General features: G+C 35.8%; 1 protein-coding gene across 1 annotated transcript in view; it reads left to right on the top strand.

Moving 5' to 3' along the window:
• Positions 1–15,458, top strand: part of LOC127841590 (uncharacterized) — a 32,020-nt gene extending 16,562 nt beyond the window's left edge. The window contains exons 3-5 of the mRNA XM_052370511.1: positions 1,242–1,574; positions 4,388–4,468; positions 14,136–15,458. Coding sequence (XP_052226471.1) covers positions 1,242–1,574; positions 4,388–4,468; positions 14,136–15,328 — 1,607 coding nt within the window. The 3' untranslated portion in view covers positions 15,329–15,458. The remainder of the gene's footprint in view (positions 1–1,241; positions 1,575–4,387; positions 4,469–14,135) is intronic.
• The last annotated feature ends 7,633 nt before the right edge of the window (positions 15,459–23,091 follow it).

Raw genomic sequence — 23,091 nt, 5'->3', positions numbered from 1 at the left:
AAACTGGCTTGGATTTTAAATATGCTGAAATAGCTCGGGGTCTTGACCGCCAATCTGGCTTGGATTTTTTTATGTGCCGAAATAGCTCGGGATCTTGACAACCAAACTGGCTTGAATTTTAAATCTGCTAAAATCGCTCGGGGTCTTGACCGCCAATCTGGTTTGGATTTGCTGAAATAGCTCTGGATCTTGTCAACTGAACTGGCTTGGATTTTAATTATGCTGAAATAGCACAGGATCTTGACCACCAAACTGGCTTGGATTTTAATAAACATGAAATAGCTTGGGATCTTGACCACAAAAATGGCTTAGATTTTAATTATGATGAAATAGCCTGGGGTCTTGAGCGCCAAAATGGATTGGGTTTTAATAATACTGAAATAATTTGGGATCTTGACCACCAAACTGGCTTGGATTTTTATTACGCTGAAATAGCTTGGGGTCTTGACTGCCAATCTGGCTTGGATTTTAATTAAGAATTCGCTCGGGGTCTTGACCGCCAATCTGGCTTTGCTTTTAATTATGCTGAAAAAGCTCGGGATCTTGACCATGCGATGTTCAGTATAAATTTGAAGTCAATTGGTGAATAAATGAAGAAGTTATGTTAAAACAAAATGTTGAGTGGGCGTGGTCTATCTGGGTTGGTAATGCATAGTTGAGATTGACCATATTGTCATAAGAGATGTTCACTATGATTTTGAAGAAAATCGGTGTACACATGAAGAAAATGTAAAATAAAATAAATAAATGAGTGACAATCTCTGACCAGTCCCCACCACATCCCTTATAACTTTTGACCCAGGGGGCGCCCCAGGGTTAGTAATGGGGACATGCATAGTTGAGATTGACCGTATTGTCATAAGAGATGTTCAGTATCAATTTGAAGTAAAACGGTGTAGAAATGAAGAAGTTAATGTAAAAAACATAAACAAATCAGTGAAAATCTCTGTCCCGGCCCCGCTCTAACCCCCATAACTTTTGACCTGGGGTCAGATCAAAATTCCAAATAGCGCAGGGTCGCACATATGCTCAAAGCTACCATGTGTGTAAGTTTCAAGGTTATAGTGCTAATAGTGTAGGAGGAGATAGTGGCCAGGACGGACGGACAGACAGACGGACAGACGGCGAAAATAACCATAATATCCCTACGCTTTTCAAAAAGCGTAGGGATAATGAGATGGTTTCAAGTTATATCCCATACTATAAAGCATGCATATCAAATGTGTAATTCTCTATTTCAGTTGGTCGCAATGAGCCTCCGGCCAAGAAGCCAATGTTGGACCGCAGTATATCTATGCTTCCACCAACACCATCACCGGCCATCATGTCAGCTCCGACTTCCACACCATCCTTTGTCCCACACCAGATTCAACATCGAGCACCACACCCTCCCCCACCGCCATCGCACCCGGGGGGTACTGAGGGAATGAGCAGCCCTCCCAGGGCTGGGATGAGAATGAGGCGTCCACCCCCATCCCCGCAGCACATGCAGGGACGACCTCCCTTTGGAAGGCCCCATGGTCCAATGCACGGTGGGCCACAGCATCGAGGTCCTGGACCAGGCTTTCATTCAGGTTTGAAAGGACTCATTCAAGATTGATTGAGATATCTCGGCATCTAAGATTACATTGTAATGCCCCCAGATCGAATCATCAGGGGATATATTGTTTTTGACCTGTCTGTCTGTCTGTCTGTCATTGTATGTGTGTGTGTGTCCAAAAACTTTAATCTTGCTCATAAAATGAAAACTCTTGGGTCCATGTTCTTTAAACTTCACATGTGCATGCATCGTATTGAGATCTACAATCAAACATGGTTTGAGGTCACAAGGTTTAAGGCCAAGGCCACTGTGACCTTTACACTCAAACTATTAACTTTTTAGCTCACCTGAGCACAACGTGCTCATGGTGAGCTTTTGTGATCGCCTATTGTCCGTCGTCCGTCGTCCGTTTTCCGTTATGCGGCGTCAACATTTGCCTTCTTAACACTGTAGAGGCCACATTTATTTTTCAATCTTCATGAAATTTGGTAAGAAGATTGGTTCCGGTTGGTTGAAAAACATGGGCACCAGGGGGCGGGGCATTTTTCATTATATGGCTTTATATGGCTATAGTAAAACCTTGTTAACACTCTAGTTAATTGGAAAAATAATTGCAAAGTGGGTCTGAAAATAGTTCATGTTTGTCTAAAAACAAGGCTCACAGGGGGTGGTTGTTTTTTGTATGTCTAAAGTTGTGTGATAAAATTTAGCTTTAGCTGAATATCATTACATAATATTTATTTTATTTTGTCATTTTTCACAAGAGTCTGATAAGCCATAATGTTACAGAAAGATAACTTGTACATACTTTCTAACAGTTCACTCCCTTGTTTACCCTGCTGACTCAGGTTCCCAAATCTATTTTAGTTCTGCTCTGGGCTTTGTTAGACCCCTTGGTTTCAAAACACATAATGGGTAAATACTTCAAAATGCATTTTTTTCTAGTATAATGACATTTTAGGCTAAATTGTAATTTCTTGTGTAAATATGTACTTATTGTTTTGTCACATTTGCAATCAGTTTGTAGCAAATTAATCTATAATGGGAACTATTACTGATAAGCCATCTTTGAGAAAACCCTTACAGAGTTTCCCAGAGCTAAACTATTGATAATTGATTATTGGTGTGTTTTTGATAGCTGAATGCATGTGTAGCTTGGATATTTTGAATTGTTCTGAAGAAAAAAATAGACTGTTCTGCCAGTGCTCTCAGAACTGTATAAAATGAGCTGTTTTGGCTGTTACAGTCACTTCTTCATGCTTTCTTGAAAAGGTAACAACTCTTGAAAAAGGTACGAATTTTGAAATATTTAAACTCCTAATTATTGTAACACAAGCATCAAGACATTGTGGCATTATTTTCCAAATTATTCTCATTATTTAGCTAATTTTTGTTAGGCATTTTCTAAATTAGTAACACTCTTTTGATTGAAATAACTTTTGTAAATTCCTCTTATTTGTTTACATTTGAGTCACTGGAGTTTCCCACTCTCCATAAATTGTGTTCTTTAGATTAAGTTAGACTTATTTTATTAACTAAATTTTTGAAGCAACTTCTAGACTAACAGTAACTTATATTTAAATCAGTTTTTTGACAGATTGTGAACTTCTTTTAACATTCATTATGGTATTTGCTTTATTTGTTCATTTTTAACGATGCTAAGATTCTTTAGACTTGGCTTGTACCTGTTCTTAATTCTCTGTCATTGTTCTTTATTTTCCTAGTTCTTAGAATAACAGTTAGTTATTTTCATTAAAGCTGCTCTGGTTTTCACTTATAGATTAATTCTTTGAGTGTATTCAGGCGTATCTGACTGGACGCCTTTAGTCAATTGAATTACAACCAGTCAGTGTTGTCATCCTGACCGGAAATAAGCGTTCTTTAATTAAACTCGATGAATTTTTCCGTATTACATACGTGCTCACAAAATTACATAACTCGTTACCGTCCCGTGACCGGTTCACGTGCGTAAGCGAACGAGACCGCACTATCACAGTTGTTTAAATTGAAACATTGTGAATACTTTAAGTCACATTTTTAGTTCAATCTGAATGACACTTGCTGATCTTCACACATGGTGACAATCTTTATGAGCATACTATTTTTTGCTCATGGTGAACTTTTGTGATCACCTTTTGTCAATTGTCTGTCGTCCATTGTGCGTCATGAATAATTGCATTGCTAACACTGTAGAGGCCACATTTATTGTTGGATATTCATGAAACTTTGTCAGAAGATTTGTCCCAATAATATCTTGGATGTGTTCAAAAATAGTTCCAGTCTGTTGAAAAACATGGCCGCCAGGAGGGTATTTGTTGTTCATTTTTTCATGAAACTTGGTTAGAACATTTGTTCTCGGGCTACAAAGAACAGGTCATTTCTTTTTAGCTCAGGTGAGCGACTTTGGGTATTTCAGGCTCTCTTGTAATATTTGTTTTGTGATTTATGATTTTATAGGACATCGTACGTTTTACAATGTACTGATAGTACTTATTGTTTATTGATTTTAAAATTCAGTAACAGTCCTAAAGTATTCCTCATCCCATTTGCATAACACACAAATACTGTGTATTACAGTATTTCAGTACATTTAAGAATTGTCTTTATACGTCACAATGCCTCAGTCCCTGCTTTGCAGATCATTTGTCTTCGTAAATATCATATACTCTGGATGTTATTGCCAGAAATAATCGAAAAATAAATTCTGCATGTGTATAGCAAATTGTCAATTATAATACACAGGAGTCGGCTGAACACTATTGTTAACATGTTATAAAGTAGACCTTGGGGGAAAATGATATTGAGTTTTGCATGATGAATTATTAATTGTCACTGTCTCTATTTCAGAAACGCTTTTTAAAAGGTCTCCGAGTTTATTTGAAAAATGTCTTCAAGATCAGAAAGGAGCTGCTACCAACAAAGGAACTTGTAAGTGTTTTAGTGCTTTCCACATTCAGTGCTTTCCCTTTTCTGTTTCACATTCATTGCTCTCCCTTTTCTGCTTCGCATTCAGTGCTCTGCCTGGGGCCTTATTCCAGTAGCTTCTTAAGTTTAAAAAATAACTTAAGTTGAAATATTGCGCAATAATTTTTCTTATCTCCGCCATTTTTTCTTTGAACATAAGATTTCACTTAAGTTAAATTCTGGTAGCTTAATTAACTTAACCTTTTTTCTTTACTCTTTGTATTTTTATCATATATTTAAAATTAAGTTAACTTCTTTCAACTCTTGACGGAATTTCTTAAAGAGAAATACTAAGCTTCTCATGTTTTGTTTTTGACATTTCAAATTTAACTTAAGAAATGTATTTAAGAAATTTCTTTAACTTAAGTGAAAACTTAAGAAGCAACTGGAATACGGCCCTAAGCTGCATCTTATTGAGTGCTCTCCCTTTCTTGCATCACAATCAGTGCTCTCACTTTGCTGCATCACATTCAGTGCTATCCATTTGCTGCATCACATTCAGTGCTCTCTTTTTGCTTCACCGAATTAAATGCTCTCCCTTTGCTGGACCGCCTTCAGTGCTCTCTCTTTGCTACACCAAATTCATTGCTCTGCAGTCGCTGCATCACATTAAGTGGCCCCCTTTGCTGCATCACATTCAGTGCTCTCCCTGTGTAGCACCACATTCAGTGATCTTCCTTTGCTGCACATTATTCAGTGCTCTCCCTTTGCATCACATGCAGTTCTCTCCATTTGCTGCACAACATTCAGTGTTTTCCCTTTCCTGCACTACTTTCAGTGCTCCCCCTTTGCTGAACCACATTAGCGCTCTTCTTTTTGCTGAACCACATAAGCGCTCTCCCTTTGCTGACCAAATTCAATGTTTTATTGTAAGACCTCCAGTCGTGTCCCTTGGTGTAAGCAATTTAGTGCTCTCCCTTGTTGAACCCCTGCAGTTCAAAGACTTCCTTAAGTTTGTTCTATAAACGATTCTAATTTTCTAGCCGTATGTATTAAACAGTAATCTGGGAGTCTACTTCAACACCAAAATTGCTATGATAAAAAATACTGAATCTGTGTTATCGCCTGTAAAGCTTGGTTAATTTTCCAGCGCGGTACAGAACCATTGGTAAAGACTCAACCTCGCTATTAAACCTGGTCTAAGCTGGTAATATAATCTTTGACAGGCCATTTGATAAAGAGTTTAATTTAGATTTACTGCTTCATTTAAAAGCTACTAATGTCACAAACAGGCCCGGTGTAAATGGTTTGAATGTGTGGCACTGATTTTGAAGGGGGCTGGGTGTTTGATGTGAGGAAACTTGTCTGTTTGAAGATCACTGAGGGTGATTGTAAGTGCTAGGGAAGGGGTGTGGATCCCCCCACAGTCTGGGTATGCTAGTGTGATAATTATTGAAGGGTTATGCTTATGATTGGAACCTTATTATTAGGAAGCGAGAACAAAAGGTGTTAATTAGAAAACTTTCTTCAAATATTAGAAATTGGGGATGAATTTTTGTGTTAAAGTTTTTGAGTCTTTAAAGACCAAGAAGTGTTGGTTGTCTTTAATGGTTAGATAGGAAAGAATAGGTGGATTGGGTTTTAATATTAAACAATTCAGTCTAAATCAATTGCTCTGAATGATGAATTGTTGTAAGGAAAATATAGTTCGATATGAAAATAGGACTTCAAATGATGTGACCATGGAATGTTCGTCAGTATGGTTATTTATTAGAAGAGCAATTTCACTGAAAATAAGGGATTACTTTTAGATTACATATAGCCTGGAGCATGTTGGTAACCTATTAAAATAAATGGGAAGACAATCCAATTGTATGGTCAGCATTCAAAATTCAATCATAGAACACAGAACTATTGCAAGCGAAGTGCACATTATTGTCTAAAACCAAGGTTTAACAGTTAACTATATAGTTAAGAGACTTTGAACCCGGACTCAAAGTGCCTTTTACACATTAATTTCTTAAACCCGGGTTCAAGACTTTGAACCGCGGTTCAAAGTCTCTTAACTCTATAGTTAAGAAACAACCAATGAAATCGTGACATTTGCCTTCTAATTGTGGTTTAAGTTCCGCTGATTAGTTGTCTCTGAATTATGAATATAAGAGATTTGCATCTATGTTTAGACCAACTTTGAACCGCGGTTCAAACACTTAAACCCGGGTTTAAGGAATAAATGTGCAAACGGCACTTTGAACTCGGGTCCATAGTCTCTTAACCCTATAGTTAACTGATAAATAATTAATGTGCATTCCGCGCGTCTTAACCCTAGTTTAGACTTTGAACCGCAGTTTAAGACTTTAATCCGCAGTTTAAGACTTTGAACCGCAGTTCAAAGTCTCTTAACCCTATAGTTAAGAACTCGGGTTTTAGAATGTAATGTGCAAACGGCACATTGAACTCGAGTTTAATGTTTCTTAACTATATAATTAACTGTTAAATAATTAATGTGCATATCGCGCCTCTTAACCGCAATTTAAGACTTTGAACCGCAGTTCAAAGTCTCTTAAATCTATAGTTAAGAAATGACCAGTTAAGTCGCGGCTTTAATCGTCTAATTGTGGTTTAAGCTCCGCTGATTGGTTGTCTCAGATAACAGATGTGTTCTATTTTTACACACACTTTGAACCGCGGTTCAAAGAATTTGATAACGCATTTTGTAGCCAAGCGTATGATTAAACTAAATGAAATTGTATATGCATCGCATGACATTAAATGACACTGATCAATATAGTTAACTTGTTGACACGTCATGAAATGTCAAGATTGGTAGAGATTTCAATTGAAGCCTTATAGGATTCAATCAGAGCTGGTAGAAATTTGAAATCAGAGATGCGATGGGAGACTTATTTTGTTTTTCGATCAGGTCGTGCATAGGTTTATTTTTTGATACTTTTGTGAAATTCACCATGTGTCATGCATGCGTCGCCGTCTGAATACAACGCTTGATGACACTACACCATGTGGCTGTCGTTCACCATTTCCTGTAGGCAATTTATCGGCTGCTTAACATTCGACCTTATGCTTTTGTGATAGGAGCAAAAACGATTAAACGATCAAGGGACTGTGACCAATGTCTCATATTTTTATCTCACTTATGTTGGCTTTTTGTGTGATTGTTGCAAGTAGATTGACATCCCCTTTTGTAGTAAACTGACCTACCTGTAGCGTGTGCAGTTTCAATTTAACGCTACAGCGAGTATATTACTTCTTACCACCTTTAGACAGGTTTTAACTTTGTTTAGCTCACCTGAGCACAATGTGCTCATGGTGTGCTTTTGTGATCGCCTTTTGTCCGCCGTGCGTCGTGCGTCGTCCGTTGTGCGGCGTCAACATTTGCCTTGTTAGCACTCTAGATGCCACATTTATTGTCCGATCTTCATGAAATTCGGTCAGAGGATTGGTCTCAATGATATCTTGGATAAGTTTAGAAATGGTTTCGGTTGGTTGAAAAACATGCCGCCAATGGGGCGGGGCATTTGTCCTTATTTAGCTATAGTAAAACCTTGTTAACACTCTAGAGGCCACATTTATTGTCCGATTATCATAAAACCTGGTCAGAAGTTTGTTCCGAATGTTATATTGGACATGTTAGAAAATGGTTCCAGTTGCTTAAAAAAACATGGCTACTAGGGGGCGGGGCATTTTTCCTTATATGGCTTTGTATGGCTTTTTTAAAAACTTGTTAACACTCCAGATGCTACATTTAGTGTTTGATCATCATGAAACTTTGTCAGAAGATTCATATTAATAATATATTGGACGAGTATGAAAATGGTTTGGGTTGGTTGACAAACACGGCCACCAGGGGGCGGGGCATTTTTCCTTATTTGGCTTTACTAAAACATTGTTTACACTCTTTGTAAATATTCTCAAAGTTTTAAGTATCAATATTTATTTCGCAGAAAATTAAGAAAGTTAGACAAAAATTGTTCATAACTTGAATTGTTTGAATTCCAATCATGAATGCACACTTATTTACTCCAACTGACCCTTATCAGCTGCCTGAGCACAAATCAATACACATCTCTTTTTAGATCAGCAACTTGATACCTTGTTGTGCTATTTCTTTGATGTGTGTCACCAAAGATAAGAGAAGATATCATTTTTGAGGCACACTGTTTATTGCTGAGGTCTGAATTTTTTGTGTGCGATTATCAAAGATTTGTTTTTTAAAACGGAATTATTATTTTTTTAATTGGAAATATAATTGCAAGGTGAGTCTGAAAATAGTTCATATTTGTTTAAAAACAAGGCTCTGAGGGGGCTGGTAGTTTTTTTGAATGTCTACAGGTGTTTATAGTGAAACATTGTGCATAATTTGAGTCACATTTTTAGTTCAATCTGAGTGACACTTAATGAGTACAAATGTTGTTATCATATCTTGATTAAGTTTACTCAATTAGTTGTAATAATATCATCTTCAAACATGGTGACAATCTTAATGAGCAAAATTCTTTTTGCTCATGGTGAACTTTTGTGATCATCTTTTGTCAATTGTCTGTCTTCCGTTGTGCGTCATGAATATTAGCCTTGTTAACACTGTAGAGGCCACATTTATTGTTGGATCTTCATGAAACTTTGTCAGAAGATTTGTACCAATAATATCTTGGACGAGTTCAAAAATTCTTCCAGTCTGATGAAAAACATTGCCGCCAGGAGGGCCATTTGTTGTTCATTCTTCATGAAACTTGGTTAGAACAGTTGTTCTATTGATAGATTGGGCTGCAAGGAACAAGTCATTTCTTTTTATCTCAGGTGAGCGACTTTGGGCCTTTCAGGCCCTCTTGTTAATATACCTGACCACAACGTGACAAAGTTCGAATCTGGGTCGCGTGAGGTCAAAGTCTAGGTCACTACGCAAATTAAAGAAAAAGCTTGCTAACTCTCTAGAAGTCAGATGTATAGTCACGTCTTTATTCAATTGTGTAAGAACATTATTCAGCTGAATTCCACAATGGTTCCGCTTGGTTCAATAGTCAGGCCGCCAGAGGCCAAGACACTTTTCCTTATATGACTAAACTTAACCATTGTTAACACCCCAGAAGGCACATTTATTGTCAAGTCTTCATGAATTAGGATTAGCTCGTGAATGGCTACGGTTCGTTGAAAAACATGGTCGCCGATGGACGGTGCAATTTTCTTATAGTAAATCCGTGTTACCACTCAAAATGTAGTATTTGTAGTCCAATCCTCATGAAACTTGGTCATGACATTCGTTATTATGATATCCGGGCCGAGTTCGTTTGTTGATAAACAGTGCCGCCAGGGGGGGGGGGGGGTTCCTTATTGCTAAAGGAAAACATTGTTAACATTCTAGAAGTCACATTTATAATCCAATCTTTATAAACTTGGTCAGAATTTTTTTACTAAGCATTTCTAACTGAGTTCGAATATTGTTTTAGTTTGTTGAAAAACAAAGCCGTCAGCGGTCGGGGCAGTTTTCCTTTTATAGCTATATGGAACCCTAGTTAGCTCTCTAGAAGTCACATTTTTTAATATCTTAATGAAACTTACACAGATTGTTTGATTTTTGATATTGCAAATGAGTTCGAAAATGGTCGTTGTCTCTTGAAAAATATGTCAGTTGCTTCGTTCTGCGGATGATTTCAACCATTATAAAAGCATCGATAAGATGGTGAGTTAAGTAGTTTTGTAAGATGATGATGGTTCACAATAATGATGAAGCTAATGCTGCTGATGATGAAAGAAAAAATTACAAAATGCCCAATACCCGTCTGAAAGGAATTTTTTTTTCGTCACTTTCGTTCCAAAAACGCATTATCTACAAATGAACAAATTCAATGAGCGCTGAAAGTTTCCAATTTGCAGGAGTTTTCGCGCTAATTTTTTCGAATGTTATGGTACTGGTACTTTTAAAAATTGAGAAAAAACATCGCTGTGGTGGTGTGTGAGATTATGATGATACTGGTGATAGCTTGAGTAACATGGATCAATGATATTGAATTTCTCTTATTAAATATTGCAATTACGTCAGATGAGTACATTTTTCCCCCCAGAAAATTACATTGTTTTAAACCCAGTAAAACATGAAGGACTGTTGCAGATTAATATTATTTGACCTTTAATTCAATATGCAATGGTACATTTTTGTATATCAGTAGCTCTGATTGGAATCTCTCAATTTGATCAATTATTATTTCACATGTGACCCACTGAACATTGTTAAGACAATCTTTGTTTGCAGGAGATGCAACCAGCTACTGGCTTACTAATTTATCCTCCATTAATTAATCTAAAGTTTAAATATATATATATATAATTTGTGTTGGGATTAATTTCAATTATCAAAAGTGTGTAATAACAATGCGCAAAGAAAATGAACTATTTATGTTTCAGAAACTAAGTTTTATTCTTCTTAAGTCCATCTTCTCAGAATAATTTAGTATTGTTAATGTATCAAGTGATTGCCTAAGGGCCCATGACCCTCGTATTTAACAAGAGTGATTCAATGTTGATATTTAATTTTGAAATAATGTGTTAGTGAAAAAAGTTTGCTCAACCATTTCCTACCAAAAATTAGTAATCGTGCTCACACGTGTTGCAAGAATTAACTTAATTCATTTGCAGCTTTTGTGATCTTTTTTTCGCCCATCGTCTTGCGTTGTGCGCCATGCGTTGTGCGTCCGTCTTAAATATTTACCTTGATTACTTATTTTTCTTCTATTTGTGTAATCTTGGTCAGAAAATTTGTCTGAATGATTTATTGGCCAAGTTAGAAACCTGGTCACGTTAGTTTAGAAAATAGGGCACTTGGTCACATTAAAGAAACAAGATTTGTACACTATAAAAGTAAAATTTATACTACATTATTCATGAAATTTGGTAGGAATATTTGGATGAATAATATCTTGACTAGAGTTTGAAAATGGTACCCGACTGTTAAAAAACATGGCCACCAGAAGGCTGGGTTATGTTCCTAATATGGCTAAAGGAAGACTCCGGAAGTGACATTTAGTGTCAAGTCTTCATGAAAGTTAGATAAACATGTGTTCTAGTGATAGCTCGGATAACTCGAATATTGTTCCGGTCCGTCGAAAACATAGCCGCCAGACGGCATGGCAATTTTCCTTATATGACTAAAGTAAAAACGTTTTTCACACTTTAGAATTCATCTTTGTAGTCCTAACGTTATTATTCGGTAAAATCATTCGTTCTTATGATGTATCGGTAGCGTTCAAAAGTGGTATGATAATGATTGTTCCGGTCATATTGAAAAGCATGTCCACCGGTGAGCGGGGCAGTTTGCCTTAAATGACTACAGTAAACCTTGTTAACACTTAAGAATATGTTTTACGTCCAATCTTTATACAAATTTATCAGAAGATGTGTTTTAATGATATCTGCGCCACATTCGGAAATGGCTCTGGTCCGTTGAAAAATATTGCTCCAAGATGGCGGGGCGATTTAAGCAATATGGCATAGCGTTACTTTGTTAACATTCTAGTAGTCATACATGTAGTGTGAGTCCAATCTTCATGAAATCTGGTCAGAACAGTTTTCTAAATGAGTTCTTGGCCTAGTTGCAAACTGGGTAAGTTGAGGTGAAAAACTAGTTCACCAGGTTAAATTTAAAGAAACTATTGTGAACACTTAAGAAGTCCACATTTAAAGTTCAAATCTTCTTGAAGCTTTGTAAGAGCATTTGTTCGAATGATATCTTGCCTTCAGAACACACTTTCCCAGGGGGCTGGGTGGTCGTTATTATATCAACTGTCTAGTAGTCATTTTTAGTGGTTTCGCCCCTCGAGTCCCAGGTGAGCACCTCTAGGCCCATGGCATTCTTATTTTTATTTTTAATACTGTACATACACACTTAATTCTATCATTAGAACACGGGAATAATATAATAATACCTTTTTTGAAGGGACATTGTTCAAAATATGGACACTGACAAGGTAAAAAATATCAATACCATGAATACTAATCAACAATAGCAACACTTAATAATAACTAAAACATATGAATGAACGAACAACGCCCAAGCATCAATTTTACCTTACCTCAGAAAACGTTTCTAATTACACCGGACACTGGTTTAAAATAATGTGCTCACACAACTTTGTGGGTTGTCCATTTTCGGAATCGGTGTTGCTTGAACATTATGAAATACGTTCAATAACTGATCCACAACTTTAAAATGTTTTAGTTTTTATCCGATGATACATATGCATTTCGTGTATAGAATAATTTGATTATAAACTTATAGATGTATACATATCATGACTGAAATACATTTGGTTCGGTTCTGAAAATTCATTAATCTAAACGTATTAATTCTTGACAAATAAAGCAAATGTCAATAAATGTAACTATATTACACTAAAGGGGCGGTCAACCAGACTGACGAAAAAAGAAAAGTTCTAAATTACCCTTTTTTTAATTCTTTATATTGATAAATTTAAACATTGGATCTAAACATTTCCAGTAAAAAAATCAAGAGTAAAATGAAAAAAGAAAAAAGTAACACTGAACAGTGCTCGAACCACTGAACCCTGGAGTGCTGGAGTTAAAAGAGTAATAAGTCTCCCATTTAGACCACTCGGCCATCAATACGCATACAATGAGCGTTGTATTTTATACTTTATATAAGCAATCCTCGTAGTTTCACAAAATATAACGGCAACAACGAAACTCTCCAAATTACCTGGTAGACATACTCAGTAAAATTGTATTTCCGAATATACTGAAAATATGAAAACTTAACAACATTGTTCAAGTAATTTAATATACCAGTCGTGATATTTTAATCACTATAAACTAATAATTGTAAAAGTACGGTATTTTAGAACTTTTCGTCAATCTGGTTGACCGCCCCCTTAAAGATGAACGCATATCACGACAATTAGGTTATGCACAATAAATATATATCTTACGTAATGTTAAAGCGAGATAATACGATTTTTTATATGTGTTAAATTGTAATATATTGATAAAATATGTTACAATAACACAAAATAGGCAAGAAAAATATACATTAAATACGAATTTCATAATTTGCAGCAAAGACAAATTGGCGCCCCGAGCCGATTGTGGCGAACATATTTTCCTACAATAACCGAAGCATTCGTCTTTTTATTAGGACCAAAGTTAGTGTTCGTGTGTCGTATGAATATATATCGTTGCAGGAATTTAAAATGAACCGTTAAACTAATTTTAGATTCACATCGTACATGCATGACATACATGCTTGCGAATTCGACTGTAAAGCCGTTTTCGATTTCAGAATTAAATATCTGGCTTATTTCGCATTTTTCGACACATGACCTTTTGAACTTTTATTTTATTTTAGATTGAAATTCATATATAATAAGTTGTTTACACATTTTATATAAATTCATTAATATTTGACAAAATCGTATATACCCGCTTTAATGTAAATTAAAGTAATATTTTTAAACATTCGAACATTACATGGAAATTAGTATTGAATATATAAAACCAAACAATACGACATACTTAAATAAATTGGACTTTGTTCTGGACATTCATAAATTTAAATGTATTAATTCTTGACAAATTAAACAAATGTCAACAAATGTAACTATATTACATGTATTTAGTATGTAAGTATTTTAGTTACCATGTTTTGTGAATTCAATTATTGTTTTAGGTTGTACAAGTACGTCAACGGCAGAACATCTGGTCCGAATTGTTCTAAAAAGTGCAGATCCTCCTCCAGTACTGCCCTCTGTGGAAAACATTACATTGTACAAGGTCACATGTTCCTCTACCTGTCTACGCAGTCTGTTTGGCACGCTGCTGACTCTCGATCACGCGGTGACGTGTGACCTGCGGATGATCTCTATCAAATGTGAAGAGACAGCAGAAAGAGACATATGTGCGTTTATACATACAGATTTAAACAATTCCTTCACCATAAAAACCGATAAAGACTATCCCTATCTGTTTAATGCTCTGCATGGTCTGAATATCAAGAGTCTGAGTCTGAGTGCTAAGTGGAGACTTTTTCTCGTGGATCATGAAAAGTCGCTGTCGCAGTCACTATCATCGCTCAAACAGCTGGAAAAGCTTAGTATTACAGTGGGAATTGACAGTCCCGGTCTGTGGAAGGCTGTGTATGGTCTGAATATCAAGAGTCTGAGTCTGATTGGTATGTGGGAAGGTTTTTTCGTAGATGATGAAGAATCGCTGAAGCAGTCACTATCATCGCTCACACAGCTAGAAACGCTTAGTATTGAACTCAGTTTTTACAGTTTCGCACTGTGGGAGGCTCTGCATGGTCTGAATATCAAGAGTCTGAGTATTGATTATAGAGATTTGACAGCGTCTAATGTAAAGTCGCAGTCGCAGTCACTAGCATCACTCACACAACTGGAAACACTTAGTGTTAAGGTATTGCATGGCAGTACTGGTCTGTGGAAGGCTCTGCATGGTTTGAATATCAAGAGTCTGAGTGTTGAGCAGGACGATTTGAACGTGGATTATGTAGAGTTGTCGCAGTCACTAGCATCACTCACACAACTCGAAACACTTACACTATATGTGAAGACATATAAACAGCTAGAGCTACCTCAATCATTGAAGTATTTAAATTTATTTTGTAATGCTTTGCTTCCTTCCAAAGCTCTTGAACTGGTGGACACACTGCCTACATGTACTCAGAAAGTTGGAAGTAATCTGAAATTGCGTTGTTCTTTAGAGTTTTTAATTGTCAAAAACATCCCAATTGAGGAATACACTGCCATCCAACAGGAACTGCAGACACGGAAGGATGTTACTGTAGAGAGATTCGAAATATCAGACGGGAAACTTGAAACCAAGTTTTTAATACATTGCCAATAATTTTACGTTTTGTCTTAATTAGCAATAACTGAAATTGTGCTTAGCAGTTATAAATATCACTTATGTGTATCAACTATGTATGAGTACTTATGAATTGTATATAGTGTATAGTTGAATATTCATCCGGTTAATTAATTTTGTTTTCGTTTTTTTTTAACAAAGCGTGACATTGATCAATCTGTTTTAATAAAACACAGTTTCACTATTGAAGCAAATCCACCTTTTATTTTGATTTTGCCTCTAAATTAAATAAATATTACGAGCGTATTGAGCTTATTGACAATTTTTGGGCTCCAAGCTGCACAGATCTGAAATCATAGCGAGCTCGCCGCAGGCGATGCGAGCACTACGTTAACATGTGTATTTGACTGTCATCTACAGGTTATTGTTTTGAAAAGTGTGGTATCTGCGCGCGCAACCGAACCGGATATCCGCAATCTCCGAAACCGGAACTGGAAATGTTCGAAGTAAATCCTGATTAATCATTATGGAACAATAGATACAAATGATCAAATAAACGGCCTTTAGATATTCTAAAATTCTTCTCTGTATTAATTGTGACTATATTTCGAACAACGCATCAGCATTTTTCGTGTAAAACATATGTCTTCATTCCGGGAGTTCCCCGTGCGATGACGTCATCACCAAATAACGAATGACGTCACCGTTTTGTGTGTACATAGCAAGTGTCAACACCGACGGCTACTCGCATTTTTTTATTAAAAATGGAGACAGGGTAAGTGATATTATTCATTGGACGATTGCCATTACGGAACATACACACGATTGGTTCGGCATGTACTAAGGCACCAAACTTTTCAAAACAACAACCTGCACAGTCAAATACTCGATTTCATAATCATTTTATATAGTGACAGTAATATTTATTTTTCTTTCACTGTCTACAGTAAGTCATGCATTACATTTAAATTTAAAGGTTGTTAATCACATTTGAGTAACATTTCAACATGACCGAACTTTGTTATCTCATCACAAATTATATATCAGTGGTTATATTCTAGATATATATTCTTTTCTATTGATCAAAAATACAATAATTTAGCTTAATGTGTATGCCTCACATAATGGCATGATTCAAACAAATATTGCTACCTTTGACAATATCTCATAGTTAGGGAGATAGTGCCATAATTGACATCTGAGCTAACATTTCTGGTAAAGAACATTCTAAATTAATTATTTGATAATTACTACAAAAATGCAATGTTTATAGGTACTATAAAATGTGATTGATTCAAGCAATCAAAAGATGTGATCCAACGGGATTAACCGTATTTAAAACATAAATTCAAATAAGATATAAATAACTTTGAGGTGGCTGACGTGACAGTCGCTACCTTTAGTACGGTGGCTGATTTTACAGTCTCTACCTTGAGTACGGTGGGTGACGTGATAGTCGCTACCTTGATTATGGTCGGTGACCTACCAAAATGACTTTTAAACAGTAGTTAGGATTATACAAATTAATTTAATCCTAGTATTTTGTTACTTAAAACATATCATACTTACAAGTGTAAAATTATGAAAGTGTTATATCAATGGTTTTGAATAACTTTTTTGGTGGGTGACATAATTATCGCTGACCTACCTTGCATTTATTCCTCAAATATGGTAATTTGAAATAACTTTGACTTTAAAAGCTCAAAAAGGAAAATAACACAAATTTGCCACCTGGTCCTTGTGAAATCTATGTACTGTATGCAACATGGAGAAATCATTGCTTACCAGTGACGATGATGTGCACCTGAAAATTAAAATTGAGAGGGTAGCAACAGTTGGCTGTTCTAAATTTTTACATTGTATGTTCAAGTTGATTGTTTAGAGTTTTAAGGAGGTAATGGAAATGACATACATACTAGATTAATATATATGTCCTTGGTATATACCAATCTTTGTTTGCTGCACAATTTGTTTATAGTTTCATGTGTTACGCAACTTTCACCTTCGATTTATCTTCTCTTCAAGTATACATAATTATCGAAGTATTGGTCACTTTATGGTTTAGATAATTACTTATAAAAAAATATTAGAGTAATTTAGTTACAATGAATGTTCTGTTGTTCTTATACGCAGTTGGTATTCGGACCATATTTATTTTACCAGATTTGTGCAAAATAAGGTGATTTTATCTCAACTATACACAGTCGGCAAATTACCACCATTTTTTCAAACAGAAGCTTTTGTGGGCTTTTCAAACATTCCCTCATGTGAGGTTTTGAACTGGCAATATACTGTTCTAAATCATAACAAAATATCAATTAAATGTAATTCTTTGTAAAATTTTAAATTCCTAAGCAATGTAATCATGCTTTTATACAGCAGTGCAGTTTATCTATATATTTTTAAAAGGTCAGATAGCTTAATTGGTAGAGCAACCTAGGCCAATATCATATGATCAATATCACCAGATGGCTGATCGGTGGATTCGGGTTCGAATCCCGATCTGACCGTCGTAGGTAAACCTGTGGTTGCAAGGCTGGCAACTTATAGCGTGACAATCTGTTTTGGGCTAAAAGTTCTGTTCATCAGGTCACATGAAACCCTTAAATATGGCCCGTTTGTTGTTTAATTGCTGATTAACATAATAATTAAAAGTTAATATCTTTATTTTTTCATACCAGTGCCTATATTATTACCAGTCTTTATGAACTCCACGTTCTTCTGTTTGGAAGTGCCTATACTAATTTTATTTAGATATCATCTTTATTAAAGTTTTGTGTTAATTTCTTCTATAAAACATTAATCGAGCTTGCTTTGAGGCTTTTCCTTATTTCATATTAGTAATTATTTTGAAGAAGCGGTATTGTTTAACAATACCTTTTATCACATGCCATACCCTGTTTCCCATGTAATATAACCACAACATATATTTTTATATTACACATGTGAAATATACTTTTTAAGCGCTTTCATTGGCTTAGTTTTCGTTTATTGACCCTTCGCATTTTTTTTTTTTTTTGCTAAAATGACGTTGCAAGGCACAATGACGTCACGAAATGTAAACAACATTCAGGATTAAGCATTATGTTTGCGTAAGTATTTTGTTTAATTTGCTCATTTAAAAGCATGTGATAAAAAAATCTGACACTCGTTGTCATATTATAACAAAAGCTCGCTTACTAACAAACTTCCTGAACTCGTTTAATAAAATATGGTATGATATGACAACTCGTGCCAGATCCTATAATTATCTGTTGACGGTTGTATTTTCTCTATGTGGCAAATAACAATTTAAAACACCCACGAGAGTCCCGTTTTTTGAAACATTAATCTAAATTGAAGCAGGTTTTCGCATTGGGAGATAATAAAAAATAAAAAATTCATGTGTGTGCCCTCACAGAATCAAAACAGATGCAAGAAAACGATTAAAGTGTTTTGACAGACAGAATGAACTTCCCCTGAACAGATTGTAAAACTAGAGTATTAGCAAAATGCATGGTGTAATTGATTCAATATGTACAAAGCACATGCTATAATTACGTATACCTTTACCGTATTTGTATATAAGCACTTACAAAATTCACGCCGTTATAGCATTTCCTCACCGTTCTATATTTTTCATTTAAATATGTTAGATTAAATGAACCACTATTATTACTCTGCGCTATGCAAAAACATCTCCAGAAACATTACCAGGGCAGCAAATCGTGTTAACATCAAGCAGTCAAGCAATCAACCTCCTCAACAATACAAGACTTTACACAGAACATATGAGTCGCGCTATCATCCAGCAATTGATTAATCACCGGCCTGAACACATATGAGTCACGCTCTGGGAAAACGGGACTTAAAGCACGTGCGTAATGTGTCGTCTCAAGCCTGTGCAGGTTTAGAAGGGACGACACTTTCCCTCTTGACAGGATTTTCATTTGGTAGAAACTTCATTCAAAAAGAAAAAATCCATAAAAGTAGAAAGTGTTGTCCCTGTTTAGCCTGTGCCGACTGCACTGGCTAATCCGGGACGTTACTTAAGGTACATTCATTTAGCCCCGTTTTCACAGAACGAGGCTAATATATACACATTATGAAATATAAAATAGTCGAATTATACTACTGTTTAAAACAGCGAAAATTCCAACTCAACAAACGAATGATAAAATCGACGGGGGTATGGTGGCGCATATTAACAGCCTGTTAGTATCGAAAGTCGTTTCAAATGACATACAATTGTAAGTGTTTTCAACCGGCAAACGTGAATATGGATCTTAAATATAAAAGAATGTGGCGATACGAACTTTGCTTTTCAGTAAGCAGTATATATTATTAACGCTGTTAATATCACATGAGTTTTAAATGATTAAACTAAACACGTGTAAATAGTGTAGTTTAAATGCAGATTGTATTATCCAACGCTAATAACAAATATCTTGTGGTTATGTTATGATGTGACATTATACAATTCATGTTAGATTTTCTTGTAAATTATAAACATCACGCAATAAAAAATAAGCAAATTCTACAAGTGTTGAAAAAAGCAAAAATTCCAACTCAACAAACCAATGATGAAATCGACGGGGGTAAGGAGGCCCATATTAACAGCTTGTTGAGATCAACAGTCGTGTCAAATGACATAAAATGGTCTTTATATTCAACCTGTCGACGTGATTATGAATAAACAATAAAAATGCATGTGGTGAAACGAAATTTGCTTTCTCACTAAGCAGTACACTTTTTAACACTGTCAATATTACATGAGTTTTAAAGTGATTAAACGTAGACGTGTAGATAGTGTAGTTTAAATGTGGATTGTATTATTCAACGCTTGTAACATATATCCACTCTTGTAAACGTCGTGATGTGATATTACACAATTCATGTCAGATTTTCATGAACGCGTGCTTCGAAATGTGTGTATTGTTGGAACACGTCGACAAAAAAAGTCGTTAATCGACGGAATTTCCATATCTACAGTAAAACTATTGAAACGATGCACAATACCTCTTTTCCAGTAGATATTTATCTAATAACAATGTTGTTTTATATATTTATTGAATATGTTTTACATTTTTTTACAAATAAACAATGTGCGGTTTTTTATCGTGCCTCTTGTGAGATTAGAACTCGCGCCTACAAAAATTGCCTACATCAATGAGCAGATAACGGCACTTCTATGCGTATAGCGGCCCTTCATGTACATTTCATTCATAATGATTTTGCTACAGCTTCTTATTTTACCGAGCCTACTAAAAGTATTCCCGATTATAACTTTATTATAATTATAAACATAAATATTTATTTGAGCACTTACAAACACGAACTTATCCGTTTAAAAAACATAAGTAGAAAATAGTTAACCGTATTTTCCGTCATAACGCGCATTCCAATTTGTTTAAAAAGGCTACCAACATAGAGTTTAGCTGATTCTTTGGTCTACAAAACACAGAGTCTTCGTGAGCTATGAGATCAAGTAAGCTAAAAATAAGTACGGACACGAGGAAGAGGTGGTGAAGGCAACAATTATTAGCAAATTGGCAAGTACTATATAAAGATCAATCTACACGCAAAGTTGTCGTTCCTTGCTCTCACATACAATCTCTGCCATCTCAAGAAAATCCTACCAGATTGGTAGATTTTACTTTATTGGTTTAAATATTATATTATGAAAAGTAGTGTAACTTCTTTTACATTTTAAAAATAGTGTATACGTTTAGGTTCATAATGCAATTGTGTTTACCTAACTTAAAAAAGCAGAAATGACAACGATATTGTAGAGCGTGGCAAGACTATAATCACGTGGTTGGTTATGAAGGCCGGGGTTTGATTCAGCTATGCTGGTTCCCGTCAAATCTCTGCGCGGATGTTGGATTAAGATTTACTGTAAAATCATTTATATTTGTTGGCCTGAAATTGTGTTGTACTTTCTTTATAAATTGACAATAATTTATTGTTTGAAAATCCGTATTGTTTTGCTCGAGCTTTTGTTTTCAAAATGTTCATTAAATTGCTCTGACTGGAGTAAACTTTTGCATTTATGTATTATAATAACATTTTATATTAATTAAAGGCCTTGTCGTGGGCCCCAAAGGTGTCATTGTCTAATGGCTTCCACTGTGCTTATCCGGGACTGATTGAAACTATCAGTGTGGTTGATTGTCTAGCAATTTTCTGTATGAAAATACCAATGTTAAAACGCATGTGAGCAGCGCTCTGTGAAAGGGGCTTTATGCATGTGGATAAAGTGTCCTCACAGATTAGCCTATGCAGTCCGCACAGTAGAATCAGCGAAAACACTTTCGGCTTTAATGGTATTGTTCATGTAAAGGAATTCTCTACTTAGCGGATATCCAGTAAACCCATGCGGAAAGTTTTCGCGCATGCGTAAAGCTCCATTTTCCCAGAGCGAGACTACATTATTGACAAACGGGTGCAGCATGAGCTCATTATGTTCAATCAGAAAAACATAAACTTTCGTTTTAATTATGCCGTTTCATAATTAAACATATTTATCTTCACTTTGCTATGACACGAGGCGTAGAAAATTGTTTATTTTAATTAATCCGAATCTTAAACCTAAATTTTGTTCCGACACTTAACTTTTTTTAGGTTTAAGATTGAGTTTACTGTAATTTTAGCTAAATTGATTTACATATCTGTGTAGTTTGCAATCATTTTTGCTACATATTTGCTATATTAACTACATTAACTAAGAAATAATATTAAATGGAGTTTCTGAAGATTTCTGAACCTTTTTTAAAATTATATTAGGAATCATTTAGAAAGCAATGTACAACAGACACGTTTGACGATGTTAGTAGAAAACAAATGCAGTTTTTCGGCTGTACAAATAGGATCCATCTAGAACATTTGAACGTTTCGGTCTCAGCATGAAAGCTTTAAAGAAAAGTTCTCCATTTGAGCATCGCTCTGTGAAAACTGGGCTTAATGCGTGTGCTTAAAGTTTCGTCCCAGATTAGCCTGTGCAGTCCGTACAGGATAACTAGGACGCCACTCTTTGCCCTAAATGGATTTTCGTTTAGTAGAGCCTTCCTTTAGAAATGTCGTCCTTCAGTATCTTGTTCGAACTGCACAGTGTAATCTTTACGCACATGTGCTAGGCCGCGTTTTCGAATTACGACGCTAATTTAACTATAAAGCACGCGAGATGCGCCAAAATGGCGGAAGTTTGCCGTGCTGGTGTCCGGTCTTGTCCTTTAGTTCGTGAGCGTGGGACTGGGGTTTGGTTTCACCGTGATGTACCCGGAACTGATAAGCGTGCTCGACGCCAAGATGTCCGAGGCCTCCCTGATGCAGGGCCTGTATCTGGGCTTTACTACAGGAGGTGGTGAGTGACAATCTATTGGAGCCACGTTCTGGGAAAACGTGGCTTAATGCATGTGCGTAGAGAGTCGTCCCATATAGGCATGTGCAGTCCGCATACGCTTATCAGGGACGACACCTTCCGCTTGTATGATACTTTTCGTTTTAACGTTTAAAATTCAGTTTAGGCATAACGTATCGTCCTAAATTAGCTTGTCCAGACTGTACAGGCTTATATGAGACGACATAGTACACGTATGAATTAAGCCCAATTTTCGCAGAGCTCGGCTCATTTACAAAACATGTCTCTTTCTCAATAAATAATAAAATAGGTATATATTGTATATGCCCAAAGGAGCTTTTCGGAACCGAACGGTAAATAAGCAATTATATACCCGGTCTATGTTGATTTTTCTTGTTCATATCTACACTTATATGTATATAATGTTTGTCGATAATGAAATAGTAAAATATTTGAAGATGTT

This window comes from Dreissena polymorpha, chromosome 8 (genome assembly GCF_020536995.1).
Source record: "Dreissena polymorpha isolate Duluth1 chromosome 8, UMN_Dpol_1.0, whole genome shotgun sequence".
NCBI classification, from domain to species: domain Eukaryota; kingdom Metazoa; phylum Mollusca; class Bivalvia; order Myida; family Dreissenidae; genus Dreissena; species Dreissena polymorpha.
Note: the sequence above shows the minus strand (reverse complement) of the source record. Positions and strands in the feature narration are given on the sequence as shown.